This window comes from Phragmites australis, chromosome 5 (assembly GCF_958298935.1).
Source record: "Phragmites australis chromosome 5, lpPhrAust1.1, whole genome shotgun sequence".
In the NCBI taxonomy this organism is placed as follows: domain Eukaryota; kingdom Viridiplantae; phylum Streptophyta; class Magnoliopsida; order Poales; family Poaceae; genus Phragmites; species Phragmites australis.
Genome location: NC_084925.1, coordinates 23888581 through 23905672, shown reverse-complemented (window position 1 = coordinate 23905672; position 17092 = coordinate 23888581). Strand labels below are relative to the sequence as shown.

The 17092-nt window shown below is 41.8% G+C and overlaps 2 protein-coding genes across 2 annotated transcripts; both read right to left on the bottom strand.

Annotated features, from left to right (window-relative positions):
* Window positions 1-2739: 2739 nt before the first annotated feature.
* On the bottom strand, window positions 2740-12506 carry LOC133917880 (uncharacterized). The gene is made up of 8 exons (XM_062361707.1): window positions 12444-12506; window positions 6962-7117; window positions 6770-6869; window positions 5230-5333; window positions 4454-4567; window positions 4005-4088; window positions 3765-3843; window positions 2740-3620 (listed from the first exon to the last, which is right to left on the bottom strand). Exons 1-7 carry the CDS (start codon window positions 12504-12506, stop codon window positions 3787-3789), a joined length of 678 nt encoding a protein of 225 aa, XP_062217691.1. The 3' UTR covers window positions 2740-3620; window positions 3765-3786.
* Window positions 12507-15711: 3205 nt separating this feature from the next.
* On the bottom strand, window positions 15712-16496 carry LOC133917510 (uncharacterized). Its single transcript, XM_062361396.1, has one exon. It carries the CDS (start codon window positions 16443-16445, stop codon window positions 15813-15815), a length of 633 nt encoding a protein of 210 aa, XP_062217380.1. The 5' UTR covers window positions 16446-16496; the 3' UTR covers window positions 15712-15812.
* Window positions 16497-17092: the final 596 nt, after the last annotated feature.

Genomic DNA, 17092 nt, shown 5'->3' with positions numbered 1-17092 from the left:
TTTTGAGCTTGGTTCATGATCAATTGTTGTAAGGTAATGTAATTATCTCTGTTTCTAATTACATTCTCTGCACGAAGCATTCAAGTCACCATTTCACATCGGAGATCAGACTGCTACTTCATCTGAGATCAGATTGCTACTGGGACGTTAAAAAAAAGACGTTCAAAAAAAGTAAAAGATTGCTCCTGGACCTCCTTATCCTGTTTTCTGCTTGAGCGACGGCATCGTACTTTATGCGGTTGAAAAACTCATTTCCGGCCCATCGATCTTTAAACCGATAGGTCAGGCTTGTCGAGCCTTTCCGATGCAGGTATATCCCTAAAGGCCAAAATGCAACCAATGAATTAGACTTTTGGAATCTCTGTTCCTTTTTCCCTCACTTTCGGTGCATACCTTTCTTTGTTATCCTGGATATTAGATTCACTCTTGGATGGCAACGTACATTCCCGTTCTTTTTTTCTCCTGCGCCCAAGCAAAGCTGGCCATGGTTGCAGCACTGGACTGGAAATGCAGATCACAGATTTCCAACTGATATATGCATCCAAATGGATCAGATTTTGATAGATGTTCCGTGGGTTTAATTTAACCATCCATAAGATATAGAATGCAGCACATCGAGATGGGATGTTAGATTATTCAAGGATACCTGAACTATGTCTCGCTCTTCTGAACAGCTTGGCCCCTCGTAAGTGTAAATTCTATGCTGTATTGGCAAATCAAAACACTTTGGACCACGGATGGCCTTGCCAAGAGAGTTGGCCATGTGCAGTGGCTTATTTCCATCACTTCGTCGAGTGTACTCACAACGTGTTTGGCATCGAATCGCTCTCTAGATCTGGAGGAACAAAAGTGGTAATTAGAGGAGATGAATAGACGTATCAACAATTTCTTGCGAAATAGTAGTCTTCTTCTATTTTTAATCATCCAACACACTTCAAACCTTGAGTAGAAGCAAAATACTCAAAGAGACAAAATAATATGAAAAGTTTCAAGGCAATATGACTCTACGGATAGAATATGAATCATAGGTTCCATTCAAAAATATTACATGTGTTTTTGTGCCAAAAAACTGACAACTTTAAATATGAACAAAACATAGACGAGACCATCAGACAAGTAAACTCTCCAAGATAATGGTCTAGAGGCAAGGGAATTCAGGACCCCATCACATATGCATGTGTATATAAATTCTATACCTCTAGCATCAAGAAAAATAACTTCACAAGGTGTTAAAATTTCAGCTCAAAAAGAAAAACAAAAATCAACAACAAAACACCAAGAACTTGCAAACTTGCAAGGAAACTAATATAAGGAAACTAGAAAGAGGGGAATTCAAGCATATGCAAAAACTTAAAGTTTATTACTCAAAAAGGTCAACCATATTTTAGGCGGATTATAAAGATTTATCTTTCAAAAACTCTCATCTATTACATAGACTAAGCACTCATCTCCCTCTACTCTAAACCCTAGCACAAGGCTCTCATGTGGTTGGCTCAAGGGAGTGGCTTTCCAACTAGCCATACCCCTCTATTTATAGCATAGAAAACTTGACCTCCAAGTTTCCTTGACTGTTCCTAAAATATCTCTCTCTTGCAGTACATTCATACCTACCACCGAGGGTATTTTAGTCTATTTTCTCCTCCATCCACCGAACGATCGTGTCGCTTTCACAACTTAGCTTCGCCTTGATACAAGCTTCGCGATGATGTCACATGCACTCCATCCGCCTGTGGTTTTGTGGTCAAATTGGGAAACCGACTCGCACGCTTCTTAAGGCGTGACTCACAACTGCTTGCTTTGACCTAAGTAAGTCTTCCGATGTTAACGCGTGTCCTCCGTCTTGTGATCTTGACCGCCGGCAAGTCTCTCCCACTCCCGATCCCTCGAGCCGTATTGTCACTTACACCGACATCCCCTTCGCTTAACTTTGTCAATATACCGCCTTCATCAACCTTCATCTCTTGCCTTGCTTAACCTCTATGTGTACCACTAGGATCATCCTTGACTCCGTTCGACCTCCTTGATCGTCCGGCACTAAGCATCTCGCTTAGCTGCAATCACCCGCCGTCGGTCGCTAAGTTGTATCCATCATCTGCACACCATGAGATCAGCAAACATGGATCTCCAGAACCATATAACATCATTATATATTAGTCCAAATCGAAATCAAGCTGAAAAAGATCAGATGTAACAAAAATGTGAACATAAGATGGTCCGGCGTTCACACCAGTGCAACACCGGACCATCTGGTGAGTATAACTCTACTGGAACCCGGTCCGCATTCCTCTCTGAAAAAAATAGTTCGGTGATCATAAAATCCCAACACCGAACAATCCAATGAACATCTCAACATTTGCCTCATAACTGAAAGGCTCCGACGATACTCTTTGGTGTTCACACGCCCATCACTGGATCATCCGGTGAGTACATCATCACTGAAACTTAGTTTTTCAACCTCTCTAAAAATCTTTGTCTGATGAAGCCTCCGGTGATCACCCGTGCACACATTGGACCATCCGGTGAGGCTACCGCACCAAACTTTCACATTTGCATCCTTCTTTTGAAAAATTAGACCGATACTCACTCTCACCCACACCAGACCTTCTGGTGAATGATTTTTTTTTTTGCCTCTGCGCTGAAAAGCTCCAGTGCTCACATCTACCACACACCGGACTGTGCGGTGAGATCAAAAACCCTCAGACCGGACTATCCGGTGAGTGTAAACTTCCTACACCAAGATAACGATATAAACTCTAATTCTTTTCAACTTGGGTTAGACAAAATCAACATTGTAGTATATAACCATACATATGCTAACCAACAAAAGCCATACAAACGTCAATCACTCATCAAACAAGATAAAATAAGATATATCTCAACTTGATTTCTCAAGACCTCTTAGCCAATAATAGATCCAGCATCCTGACCACCCTCATCCTCAACATGAAAAGGACTCAAATCGCTCGTCATGAGGAACAGGAGGATCTTTGAACAAAAAGGACAGCGGCCAAGCCAGTTTGGACAATTGATCAAGGATGAGGCTTCCGTCTAGGCCTTTGCAAAAGCGCTTCATCTTAGACGCCTGATTTTGCAAGAATAGGTCTTAACCATCACGAACCCATAAGCCTTGTAGGGTTTTTTGGTCACCTCTTGTTGTAACTGTTGACATACAGGCTTTCTCTTTCTAATTAATACAACGAGCAACTCTCCTGTCACTTCGTTAGAAAAATATATTATTTAAGGATGACAATTATCATCCATCCCATTACATCGATCCAGAAAAAACGGTTCTTGTTGCAATCCAACGACACATATGGCGAGTGCATATTGCTCTCCTCTACAAAGAGTTATCACATATCACAGTCCATCTACGTGGACCCCGAATCAGCTTTTTTTTCTCTTTCTGAATTTCGAGCTACATAGATGGTAACTTCAGCATATATGGATTTAACCAGTAATCCCTTCCTTTGCTGGCATTTGATACAAGTTCTTTTCAAATTACCCTCGTCTATAAGAGCAGATGAGATGATGCAAACAATTCTGCTTTCTAGCTCTACTGATGCAGAGCAAGAGTATCTTCGCGCTTCAACTGTTCACTGTTCAATATACAATAGTTCAACCTGTGATAGGTCAATCCACAATCAAATAATGCAACCAAGATGTATAATCAGGAAAATGTCTTCCCTTCATCCCTTGTACTTGCAACACATCATCAACTGCCTGGCACAATATTGCAGTAACGGTTAAACAAAGAATGAATATACCTATTGGGCATGGCATTGCCGTTCACAAAAAGAATTTCATGCGCTCATCTTTCTTCATGGCATTGTACACCGCTTGGACCTGGAAACAAAACAGTGTTAAGCCTCATCATGTTCCGTCGAGGTACTGCAGAAAAAAGAACTGCGAAACAGTCTGAAATGCAGTAAGTGCCTTAAACTATATGTATTGGCTCATATCATGGAGTTGTGTTTATATTCATTACAACTGAATAATGGGATTACCTGCTCGCCGGAAACCACACGAATAGGTCCGATTTTGACTGAAACATACTTCCCCTTCGAAGACACTTTCTGTGATATTTGACCCTGCACAAACAAGATCAACAGTCCATAAGAATCAGGATGGTTACAGAAAGGCAGAATTGGACAAGATGTGGTAATATAGACAGTCCAAGAGTTCACAACACTAAGTGTACAAGAAACTAAGAACTTGGAAGCTTGCTCAGATTCAAAGAAATATTTTAACAACATTGATGGAAGTCCTGGCGTGTGCTACTCTATATTCTTTCTTCCAAACTAAATGGTGAACATAATGTTTACAGCGACAGGCCGACAATTGGAACCACAAATCCGAGTAAATGAACCAGAATCACTTTCATCAATGGCTGTACCTCTGTACACTGTATTTCTACTTTTATAAGCAGAGTTGCAAAGAAACTGAGAAAACCAACCTCAGGAATTCGTTCTTGAAGAACTGATTCAACAGCAACAACCATCGACTGGACAAAATCATCACCTCCAGTACCAATTGCTGTAAACCCTCTAACTGTAGGATATGTATATACCTGCAAAACAGAAGTAGCAAGTGTTTTACCATGATACACCAAGTAAAATCCAAAAGCACTGTTCTGATTTTCTTATAGTTGGTTTCAGGTATAGTTGAAAAAGTAGTAGGAAAACGAATCACAGGTCACAGCACACATTTCGTACCAAGTCATGACTCATGACATAAACTACGGAATATGTCAACAGGTTTAGCAGTATTCTGTAGTATTTTGTGCCATGATAAGTTACTACCTCAATTCTCAAACAACTTCTGCTCCTTGACAAATGATAGCTAAGGTTAAAGCCTTAAGACTTATGGTGCGAACACAGATAAAAGAATACTGAGAAAGTAATATACAGATACAACTATTTGCAGCGGATATGGCATACTGTTAGTGTGACCTGACATCCCAAAATACAGTATAGCATAGAACCAGGAGCCGATGCGGAAATATTAGCTACAAGCGACATACATTTTATTTATGTAGTACTACACCCATCATTCCAACTGATTCCAGAGGGGCCATTTACATGAAACATAATTGGAGCAAAAAGGCTTCGTCCCAAATTGCCTACCAATGGCTCTCAGTGACCTTTAGAAAATACATGGTGATAAGATACCTATGCAGAAGAAAGAACACGTTGAAGATGAGGAAATAATCTAATCTAGAAGTCAGAACACCTTTTTATCAAGAACAAGCCACTCATCTGTTGCATCATTTGTCACAGTACCACCCATGATAACATTTGTTGTTTGTGCAACCCTTCCTTTAGAGCTTGCTATCTCTATTTTTGGAAATGAAAAAGAGTTGAGAGTGATTACAAAGTTAAAACATGATATAGTCCCTGGAAGAACATTACTTTGTACTTGGATCAAAGAAACAATAGGAAAAGTACTTGAAAGCATGTAACTACACAATATTCTAGTAAGTAGGCATAGCGTGCAGACCTCCGCAATTAATACTTCTTAATAGAAAGGCCTTGTGCTCTTCTACACTTAAGCAAGCTGGATCTATATATAATAGTTCTGTTCAGGGACCATTTGGAACGTGTGCATTAACACTGGAATAGGAAAAACACAATAATTGCATAGAAGTAGTATTGCAATCCTACAATAATATAAAACAGAGGAGTTGTTTAAAACAGGTGTTAGGGTAAATGAATTGATTTATCTAAGAAGATATTAAATCACTTGAAACCACCTTTATCATAGCACTGAAGATCAAAATCAGCAAACTAAATATTCATTCAATTTTTTTTCTAATAACTCAGGAGGTCTAACTCAACAACTAGGACTACAAAAACATAGGCAGGCCTTTTGTCAATAGTTCAAAGGCTTCAAGAATTGTATGTCCAAATAGTCACTCATTTTGTAGTAATTTGTCACGGAATGCCATTTTTTGGGTGAAATATGCAAACTCTCACATAAGCACCAAAATCAGCGACAAAGCTAACCTTTGCTGACATCTTCCTATAATTGTTTATCTAAGTGATGAGGGGTTTAGAAGATAGAACAAAGTAACTAACTCCTCCAAACAGGAAACACTTTATGCAGGGGCGGATCCACCTTGTGTCCACAGGGTGCATATGACACCGGTTGAATTCGTTTTTCAGTGATTTATTATATGTAACAGCCTATGTGACATCCTGTAGCTCAAGTGGGACACCCGGGCAGGCCAGTCCAGAACACTCGGTCATTTTTGTTCTAGGTCTGTCATTGACTTTATGCATCTGCCTTCCTATCATCATGAAACAGCCGAAATTTATAGCCTACGTTGGTGTAAGCTTCAGCATATTGCAGGTGCAACAGAAACCCATTTGAACACGATAGAGTGAAAAACCGAAACCGAAAACCTACTGTAATTCAGTAGCACAGTACCCAACTCCTAGGCACGACTGTCGTCACCACCGATATGCAGTTAAAAAGCTAGAAACGGCAATGCACGTTGGCAAATTAATTTGGATAAAATGAGGACCACCAATTCACCAGCATCGTGAAAATCTACTAGAAATCCAGATCCCAACTAATCAACACCTGTACGCTCAACTGGTGCTAATTTGCCCCTTCAATTCAGAATTGGCTGAGCAGAGCTGACACTAGGGAGAGTGAATACGACTATCGCATTATCTGAAAAGGGGAGGTACAATGAAGCAAGGTGTTGATTAGCTCAGAGCAGAAGCTTGGATATCTGGGGTTCTGGGAAGGAAGGAAGGTTCCTCACGGGAGATGGCCTTGAGCACGGCGTCCTGCGGCGGCTCCCCCGGGTCGGCGCCGGCGGCCGCGCAGCATCGGATGGAGAGAGAGCGCGGCGACGGGGGACGCTAACCCGGGCTCGCGAGGGGGCGGCGGCGGTGGCGCGGGAGGGAGCGGACGCGGGGAGGAGCTGCAGCACGCCATCGTCTCGTTTCGTGACTCTCGCCGGCAGCCCGGCGACCACCGAGACGGAAGAAGATATTTCTCTGTCTTTCCGAGGAGGCGTCGCTGCTTCGCCGCCGGCTCGGCTGCTTTCGTGGCGGGCGCGGACCGCGGAGCCGTTCGCCGCTTGCTTGGAAGGTGTCAGGATTTGGACCTTTTTTAATTTTATACTTTTAAATCCGAAAATTATAAATATACGCCTCCGCTTTTGAAATCTTGCAACTCTGTACTACTTTGACCCGTCGCCTTCCGTTATAAAAAAATAAATAAAAATATAGCGTTTCAATACTCTCAAAATTAAAAAACTATCAAAATAGTCATAAAAAATTCTAAAACAAAATTATATATAGAGAATGCTATCATCTAGTTTTTCAAAACATTCAGACAAAAATACGACATGTAAAATGACAAACTTCAAGGATGCTAAAATTTATCTTTTTGTTTCTTATTGTATAAGTAATTATTTGTGCTAAAATTTTTTAGAGCGCTAGATTATAGCATCATCTACCTCATAATTTTTTTCAAAAAATATTATGAATATTTCAATAGTGTTTTAAATTTTAAGAGCATTAAAAGGCTGCATTTTTATTTATTTTTAAATATTTCCCCGTTGGAAGGGGAAACACGTAGCCCTCCCAACTGGCGCCAGAGTATATAATTGTAAATTTCAAAGTGAATGCTTATATTTGTAATTTTGGATTTAAAAGTAAAAAATAAAAAATCGCCGGATTTGCCTACATAGGGTAGCGCCACCCATCAAGAGGCCCACCAACGGTCACGGCCCACTCACTCAGATTTTTTTTTTACTTTATTAGTAGTTTATTATTTTATTTATTTCTAATTCGTATTTTTTTATATACACTCAACATTCTGGAAAGGCCAAATTCAACACTTTGTAAAACGTAGTTCAACATTTAAAAAAACTATTTCATATTTTAATTGAAACGTTGAAACAGTACAATCGAAATTTCGAACTAGTACATTTAAAATGTTGATTTTAAAAAAAATCAAAATTCAAAAAATATATTTATATTGAATCTTATGTTGTTACATTAATTTTAAACAACACAGTAGTAAAAAAGGACTTACGGTTTCAGAGAAAAATATGTTTGAATATCGAAAATCTAATCACATCTCAACCCACCCACCCACCTCCAATCAGATCACGCCACATGTCCCTCCACATGTGGTGTTAAACCCACTCGGTCACATCGCAACCATCGAATACTTCCTTGCACCAATCTCAAAGAGCGTTACCCCGAAGCTATGGATATCACGCCCTACTTATAGAAATCCTACTTTTCGTATTAGGGGTGAAAACAGATTGGATACGAATCAAATATTTCACATTACTATCTATATTTTAATACAAATACGAATACAAATCCGAATATCCTCAAATGCAAATACGAATTGGATTATTCAAATACGAATCCGTATCCAAATATGTACTAAATTCAGTTGTATGCGTATATCCTATAGTTTTAACGACAAATTGTAAAATAATAAATTTATCTGACACGAGCTTGATAGCAATTCAACATAAGCAACTTCATTTTTAGTTAATTGATCCTCTACCTTAAGGCAAAGAGTCACTTTTAATATAATACCATGACTTTAGATAATTTTGGACCGTTGGATTGGGCAAATTTATCTCTACAGTATATGTGGTGCAATACAAAACAATAAAATAATATATATGGTAGAAAGAATTAAGTAAAAGAACAAGATAAAAGAATGAAACTTTATGTTACTCATATTTATATTCTATAGAAATATTTCTACATATTCAGATACATATATTATCCATATTTATTTCTAGAAAAACAGATTCGAATATATCTATATTTATATCTAGGAAACGAATTTAGATATATCTATATTTGTATCCGTTTGTCAATTAGATACGAATTTTTGTTACCATATTTACACTTTACCAAATACAAATATCAAATGATATGAATCTGCTATCAATTTTTCATCCATATTCGGCATGACTATGGGCTCATCCAATCGAGCTTAGTGATGGTCTAACCGAGTCATGTCGGCAGTAGCCGGCTCAGGTGCTGCTATGTAAGGGCCCATCGGAATTTCCTTTTGTGCCGGACCTAAATGCTTGTGCTGTACAGTATTGATTCTTCCTCTTAAAAAAAAAAGACAGCAGTGATTCAGAACTAGACCAAAAAAGTACAAGTATCATCGAGCTATTCATGTTTTTTTAGCACTACCCCAAAACTCAGCTATTATTTGGAACTTGTTTGCGACAAAATTATCGATAGATCAGTATAATGAAAATTTCCACGCTTTCATCTTTCCTTTTCCCATAGAAAAATAATGTATCCACGTTTTGCATCCTGATATACTGTTTGTGCCGATAAGTGAGCTAAAAGTGTGTTTGGTTACTCGGCTCCGCTCATCCAAGCATCGATGCATGTAGTTGCAGTCGTGGAATGGATGTTTGGTTGCCTGATCGCTTGCTCGCGCCTGTATCCGCCCGTGCAAGAGCATCGCACCAGCCTGGCTCCGCACGTACGCGAGATTCGGCCGTATCCGTCGGGCCTGTTCTGCAAATTTACTATATATATATGAATTTTTTATTTAACTCTCAATTTTATTTAAGAGTACAAGAGTGGTCCAAAAATTCTAAACATTTTTATGAGCGAACTAGAGCTCACTAGCAACCCATTTTAATTAGTTTGGTCTAAAAAATTTAAGTTAATATTTAATTAAAATTCTCCAAAAATCATAAAAAAATCAATAATATTCTTATCATGTGATGTACTAATTTATAAAAATATTTTCAACCCAAGATTATTTAGTAAAAAAGCGAGTTCCTTTATATTATAATATATACTCATGCGGGCAACTAAACACCATCTCTTCTCAGTCAGACTGAGCGCGTGCAACCAACCAAACAAATCCTACTGCATCTCTCCAACCTATCTCAACTCAGTCTGCATGACTTATACAAATCAAACTGAGAACAATACAGGTAGCCAAACAGACCATAATCGGCCAGGCAGAACAAAGCTATAGGTGGTGAAGGCAGACGCCACAGCATGGACAGGATCAATATGCACTGCAGCATCAAGCTCATCTGGATCCAGTGGACGCAGCAGCAGCTGCTGTGGATCCTTATCACTCTCCCAGTACAACCAACCCCTGAATCCATTCTAACATGATTAATTATCAATTATGTCGACTGGTTGCTCTCACCGCACCTGCAACAGCTGATGAGCTAGAAAGTTCAGAGTGCCAGTACCTGCAACAGCTGATGAGCTAGAAAGTTGAGTGCCAGTACGTACCAGATGCAGCCCTCGCAATCTAACTTGCAAAATAGTCTCGCGTGTTCCCTCCAATGCGTGCAGATTCTCCCTTCTTCTCCTTGTTGGTTCGCTCATCTTGGAATCGACCGACGAGGACACTTTTGTCCTAGCATCGCCCGGCTCCTCTACTTTATCAACGTTCTGTTCGCGGCTCAGAATTCCTTCGTGAAAGAATTTTTTTTCATTCAGTATTCCAGCAGTTTTTTTTCATAGTTTTCTTCACGAAAGGATTTGTAAGTTCATTTCCCTCAGACCGGAATTCTCTTTTCTTTCTTTTTACGAATCTCTTTAAATAGAAACTGTTAAAGATAAGAAAAAATAAAGTGAATGCAAATAGATAAGAAAATTAGAAAAATAAAATAAAATAAAGAGGAAATGGTTGATGACGGTCTTATGGATCGATAGCAAGCTTAGCCCACCATTGCTTCGATCGGGTCGTCATGTTTCAGCGAGACCTTATCATGCTGCGGTGTCTATAATATATGTGCATGGAGTCGGTCTCTGTATCACCATTCTAGGTTGCCGCCATGGATCATCGAAATGTGATGGGGATCTGACCATTGTTCGCTTCGAGTTTGCGCATTTTTTCTTGAGAATTGTGCTATCTAGCCTCATTGACCACTCATCGAAACTATTTTGGCTCCAAGTAATATTGACTGCGTGGCGCTGTTAGTTTTTTGGTGGTGAAATTCCCTTTATGTGTTGTGAGCCTTGCAGGATTTGAAATAGCACATTGGTCCTGCATTGCACATGCTAACATGCAGGGAAAAGGGGTCATTTTTCTGTAGGTGTTTTGGACACTAGGCTGACATTGTGATGCAAATCAGACGACACTTCACTGCATATGCCCATGAGTGGCCACAGGGATCGCTCAAACACACAGCCAGCACCAGCCCCCATTCATTACCACGCTAACAGCATGTCATTTCGCTCTCAAAAGCCTTCGAAACATGGGAAAGCATACAACCCCCATTGGTCTCCTTGTTGCTTCGATCAGATAGGATCTTTGTGATCTTATCTCTCCATCGGTAAACGCCTTTGCAAGGCTGTCGATTCGTCCACTGGTTTCCCCGTTGTGGTTTACGGATGTGTTTGCAGCCGGTATGTTTTGGAAGGCCCTTGGATTGAGGGATGGAATGGCCACTTCTTATGGTTCTGTGCGCTGCCCTCTATGCATGATTTTCCCCAGAGGCAGGCATGGTGCACACTTGAGATGCTCTTGCTTGCAAATTACTAGCAACTATGTCACATCCGGTTTTAAAAGGATAAACCAGATGTATTGTGTATGTATATAAAGATCAAGTTTTATACATGTGGTGACGTCATAAGTGAAATCTTTACAGTACTATTACACAATGATAAGATTCATTACAGAAGGATTCGTATGTCTTAAAAAAATACTAAGATAATCCGATAGTAGCAGATCTTCTATCAATCCACAAGCGTTGTACGGAGGAGCACCAGTCTAGAACATGGTCTCCGAGCCAAAATCTTCCTCCACTTAGAACTCAGCTCCATCTTCTAGAAGTCTTCACCTTCTGAGCAGCAACAAGAGGTTGAGAGAAAGCAAACGTGAGTACATATCGTACTTAGCAAGTGTATAAAAGCATGACATGAGAGCTTAAGATAAGAAATGCTTGCCTTAGGTTTACAACATCTATGTCATCATAATCTAGAACTTAAAAAGACATAGCAGTCCTATTTACTATGTGTGACCATAAGACTTTAAAAGGCACAACTTATTAGATTCTATACGACTATCAAACTCACTAGATATTCCATATCCGGCTACCAGCTCCTCGGTTTACCACCACCAAACTACTTGAACCAACCATCCAATATCTCCCACTACTCATTAAGAAGTTCAAGCTCGCTCTTGACCGTGAGCACGGCTGATATATCGGTTTTACACTCCGCAGAGGTTGCACATTTTACCCATGAGTCATGATTCACATGTTGCTTTACATTTCTAGGATATAGAGTCGGGGTCTCACTATAAGGCCTCTACAAAACACCTCCAAATCTGTATACACCCACTAAGGTTTCACAGCTAACAGGGATTACATCCACTGCAGAGGTCCCATCTTGTGCCACTCAACAACCAACTGGTGCATATGAATAAGGAGGATATCTAATTAATTATCTAGACCATACCCATGTAAGCCTTGTGATTGCACTATTGCACTGGGTTACAGGCTTCGCAAGCTGGTCCTGCATCACCCAATGCGCACACAACAATCATACCGACCAAACCAACCCGCCTAGATCCCTATGATCCATGTTGCTACAAAAAGATTACCCAAATCGGTTCATATTGCATAGACCATTAAACAGATTAACATTTAAACCACCCGACTTGACAGCATGAATATACATTTCTACCATAAACACCCAAATTGCAACACAGGCGATAAGGATAATCTGAAAAGTACTAGTAAACCCTAAACATGATATTCATATTGATAGCATGCAAGTAGGAATAAAAGACATACTTTCTTATAATAGGGTCAATGTGATCAAGAACACTTTCCTTTAACAGTGGGTTGCTCAAACTCTTTAAAAATCTAGTCCTGCAGGTCCACAAACTGCTCGTCTTCTATTACATTCACAAACACAAAAAATAAGCAAGTACAAACATCTAAGAATAGTATACCAAATAGTAGCAAAGCGTTATAAAAAGCCTACTAACAAAAAGTACACATTGGTATGACCATGTGAGCGCAAGGATTTCCTAAAACAGAGCTATGACAAAAAAAAAATTATAAATGTTTGAAGTTACATGGGTCTTTCTGTAAAAAGGCAAGAGCTATTTGGTAAAAATAGAAAAGTTTCTGGGATTTATTTGTGAAAGTTTAGGGACTTGTATGAAAATAAATAAAACTATATGGGGTTTAATGTAAAATAAACATAGCTAACAGGGGCCTTTTATGAAAACTAAAAAGTCTAGGGGTTAACTGTAAAAGACCTAATTTTAGAGAATAACATAATTTATTTTTTACTGGAAATTCTGGTTATTGTGTAATGTTGACGTCATCGCTGATTGGGCTCAAACAGATGATGTGGCGCCTACGTGGGTGCTGATGGGGTGTATGGTCCTGTGGACCAGCTAAGGTGGCATGGTTCATCGGTCCATGGTGGATCGAAGGGGTATGGTTTTGGCCTATCTAATCTGGGCCATAGGTCGAAGATCTGATGGCTCAGGGGGATTAGGGAGAGATTGGCTGCCGACGGCGATAGAAAACGGCGCCGCCGCCGTGGGCATGGCCAGAGCATCTCCAGAGAAACGCGCTACCTCACTACGGTGCACTAGGCTCTACGGTGAGCGGTGGAAAACGAAAAGAGGCGCACGTGGATCTCACTGAGGGCTTCGCGCTCGTCGAGGGAGGCTTAGGGTGATTGGAGATGACGGGGTCGCAGTTCAACGGGAACTCGGCTGTGGTGACACAGAAGCAAAATCGAGGACCAGGGAAGCTTCCTCACGCTCATGTGAAGCCGGGGAAAAGGTCAGCGGGCCTTGACACGCAACGGGGAAGGCTGACGACACTGAGATGGTGGCGGTGCTCACCGGAGCTCGACGAAAGATGGCTTGCGGCGATGGAACGATGTCGTGGTGCGGCGGAGAAGGTTCCTCGTGCTACTGCAAAGCCGATAACGTCCTCAGAAGCGCCGGGGAGGGCTCGGACGCGGCAGACGACGTGCGGTGGAGTACTTTGCCGGCAATGGTGGGCGAAGAAGGAGGGCTTGCAGTTTCTCGGGTGAGAGAGTGCGGGAGGGGGTAGTGGCATGCTGCAGGGGCCGCTTTATAGCGTGGAGAGGGAGCAAAGCTGTTGCAGAGTCATGAGAAGCAGGGTGGAGACATGAGCCGACGGTTTCGGGCGATGGTTGTGAGTGGCGTGACAAGAGGAGGAGGAGATATCATGTGGGCTCGGGCTGTCAACGAGATGAAGGAAGTGAGGGAGTAGCGTGCTAGATTGGGCCATACGCATGGAGAGATGGGCGGGTCTGGCAGTAAGAAAAAACGGGTGTCACAGTTGCAGTAGCAGCAGCATAATAAAATTTCTGTGGAAGGACAGTAGAAACACATTATTGCCCACTACATAAAGTTTGGCCAGCTTATCGACAAAAGATGTAAACTTTAGACTGGACAAGCTGCTGGTGTCGTGTACAGGCGTCATGCATGCAATGTATCTGTCCTTTTCAATCAGAGCCCCAGGCCATCTGCTTCTACGTTGTCCCGTTCCTTTTGTCTTGTGAAGCCAAAGCTCGGAGTACATGCTAGTTGATTGATCGTCTGTTAGTTTCTGTCTGTCAGGTTCCTGGTGTCGGATCATCTATATGCATGCTTCTACTTCCTGTTGGGTATATATGCACATTAATTCATGTTACTGATCAGTGTACCCATGATGTGGATCGTTCAAAGGCCGACTATCATGGATAGAGCCGAAAGATCCTTTTCTGCATTTTCTTTACTATTATGTTGTGACTTCCATCACAACAACGTAACAAGGACGACAAGAATAATGCTGTTATGTTAGCAACTAACTATGATTGAGTAATCTTTTCAAGATAATTATTCCAGGGATCAGCGGTGCAAAGAACTAGATGACCATCATGATGGTTTCTTCCCCAGATCGGCAAAACAATGCGAGGACAAGATTCCCAAGTGCAAAAGGCAGCGCACATGGGTTGGCTTTTGCTAGCGATGTTTCGGTTTCTAAGAGACTAGTGTTCATCATCTCATCATGCCTGATTTAGATCAAAGCAATGGGATTGAGAGGGAGCACCTCCTCTGATTCCACCAGGCATGCATAACACACTAATCATTAGATAGTATAATAATACTGGCAGCAGAGAGCTGTAGCAGGCTTCAACTGTTCGTGGGTAAGAGTGACGGATATATGAATAACCCTGCAAGCTAGAATCTCAGCTAACGGCCACTGTATCTACTCCTGCTCGTTTGTCCATAGCCATTTCTACAAGGCTGCTATCCACTCTTCTCTGTCTATCACTGGCCGTACGGATTCGACATGCATGCTAGCTTTGATCAAGCTAAGCATGGTCCAGACCGCAACTACCGAAGACCCGTTTTGCCACGGGAATGGAGCTATCTTTTGCGAACTTTCGATGCGTTACAAATGAGCCTGATCGAATTCTTTGTCAGAATGTCAGAGATGCCAGAAGCATGTTTAGCGCAAAGGCCAATTGTGAGGCCAGCTAAACTGTGATCCAAATTGTACAGCACTAACAAAAGCTAAACTGCTAGATTCGATCCCTTCCCCTCTCTTTCTAGGCTGGAAACGATGCAAGCAGTACTGTATTCTACAAGAAAGCAAGTGAAGAACATTGATTTGTTCTTTTCCCTTTTTCTTTCTTTTAAACTGAAGCCTGGATTAGCTGACATAAATTAAAACACTCACAAACAGAGAACTTAAAATGCAGCTAATATAATAATTATTGATTACGGTACAGTACCTATGAGAAGATGCATGCATGCATGGCATAATCCATCTATGTATTATCTAGTTAAGGGTGGAAGCGCTGCATGCAGGCGTGGCAGGTGATCTCGAGCGCGGCGGCGGAGCCCGCGGCGATCCGGCGCGCGGCCATCGCTTTCATGCGCTCCACCTTCTCCACCTCGCCGCGGGCGCGCTCCCAGATGGCCCGCGCCCGCGCGAACTCCCGCTCCGCCAGCTCCAGCTCCAGCCGCGCCAGCTCCATCACGCGCTCCGCGTACGCCCGCTCCGCCAACGCCATCCGGGCCTGCTCCGCCGTCTGCCGCTTCAGCGCCTGCACGTCCGCCGCCGCCGCCGCCCCCGCTGCCGCTATTTTCTTATTCGGATCGGCCGAGGCTGCTGCTGGCGGCGGCTGCGTCGGTGGTGGTCCAATGCTGATGGACAGGCTCAAGTCGAGCTGCAGGTGGTCGGAGGGGCTCGCCAGCGGCCTAGGGGCGTCTCGAGGCGTGGTTGCGGGGAGCAGAAGCTGGAGCTCTCGCTCGCGGTGCTGGTGTTCCATGGCCGCTGAGAAGAGGGGAGTGAGCATGAGGCCGGGGTGGTTTGTTGGGGAGCTGGTGTTGTGGTAGTATGGATCTTTATACGATAGCGTGGCCGTGATTTGACTAGAAAGCCCTTGCATTGTCATCCGCTGGCCCATGGACATGGAGTCGTCCGGCCATGGAATGTTGAAGCCTTCCTCGAGGTGTGATCGCCTCGAGTGTTGTCTTATCGATTGTCACCCTTAGCCGGTTAAATTCCTCTGCTCCGAGATGACTTTTTGTTTATCGACAGGTGAAAGGTTCCACGTACTATATATATATTTTTTTCTTACAAATGATGATGTGTATCTGGTCATAAAGTATAAGGTCAAAATTTATCAAATGAACAATCTGATGAATAAGATAGAGTTTCATTTGTAACTTTTTTAAGAAAACATCAGCTCGCACATATATAATATATACCATTGCTCTTATTATAGTGTGATAGGAGAAATATATTGAATTTCTACTTATACAAGCAGCATCCGCTTGCACTATCTCGCTCTACCCACATTGCTCTATATATATGCATGATATATATGTGCATCCGCATGAAAACAAGATACTTCTCTAACCATTTTTCCAGTCCAGTCTCGATCCAATGGTAAGTGGTTGATCGAGAACTTGAGATGTGCCGTAAAACCACACTCGAATCCAATGGTACCGGGTTCACAATGCAATCATATGAGTGAAATTCGCAAGTCATGAAATCAGCTACTAGAATTAATTAATGTACAGAGCAAACACCAAATTAATACTTTAGGATAGGAAA

Coding starts and splice junctions, on each gene's coding strand:
- LOC133917880 (XM_062361707.1), bottom strand. CDS start 12,506: ATGCAGGACCAGCTTGCGAAGCCTGTAACCCAGTGCAATAGTGCAATC. Junction 7,118..12,443: donor CAATCACAAGGCTTACATGG/GTATGGTCTAGA, acceptor AAATTAAAAAAG/GTCCAAATCCTGACACCTTC. Junction 4,568..5,229: donor GGCTTGTTCTTGATAAAAAG/GTGTTCTGACTT, acceptor TCTGTTTTGCAG/GTATATACATATCCTACAGT.
- LOC133917510 (XM_062361396.1), bottom strand. CDS start 16,445: ATGTCCATGGGCCAGCGGATGACAATGCAAGGGCTTTCTAGTCAAATC.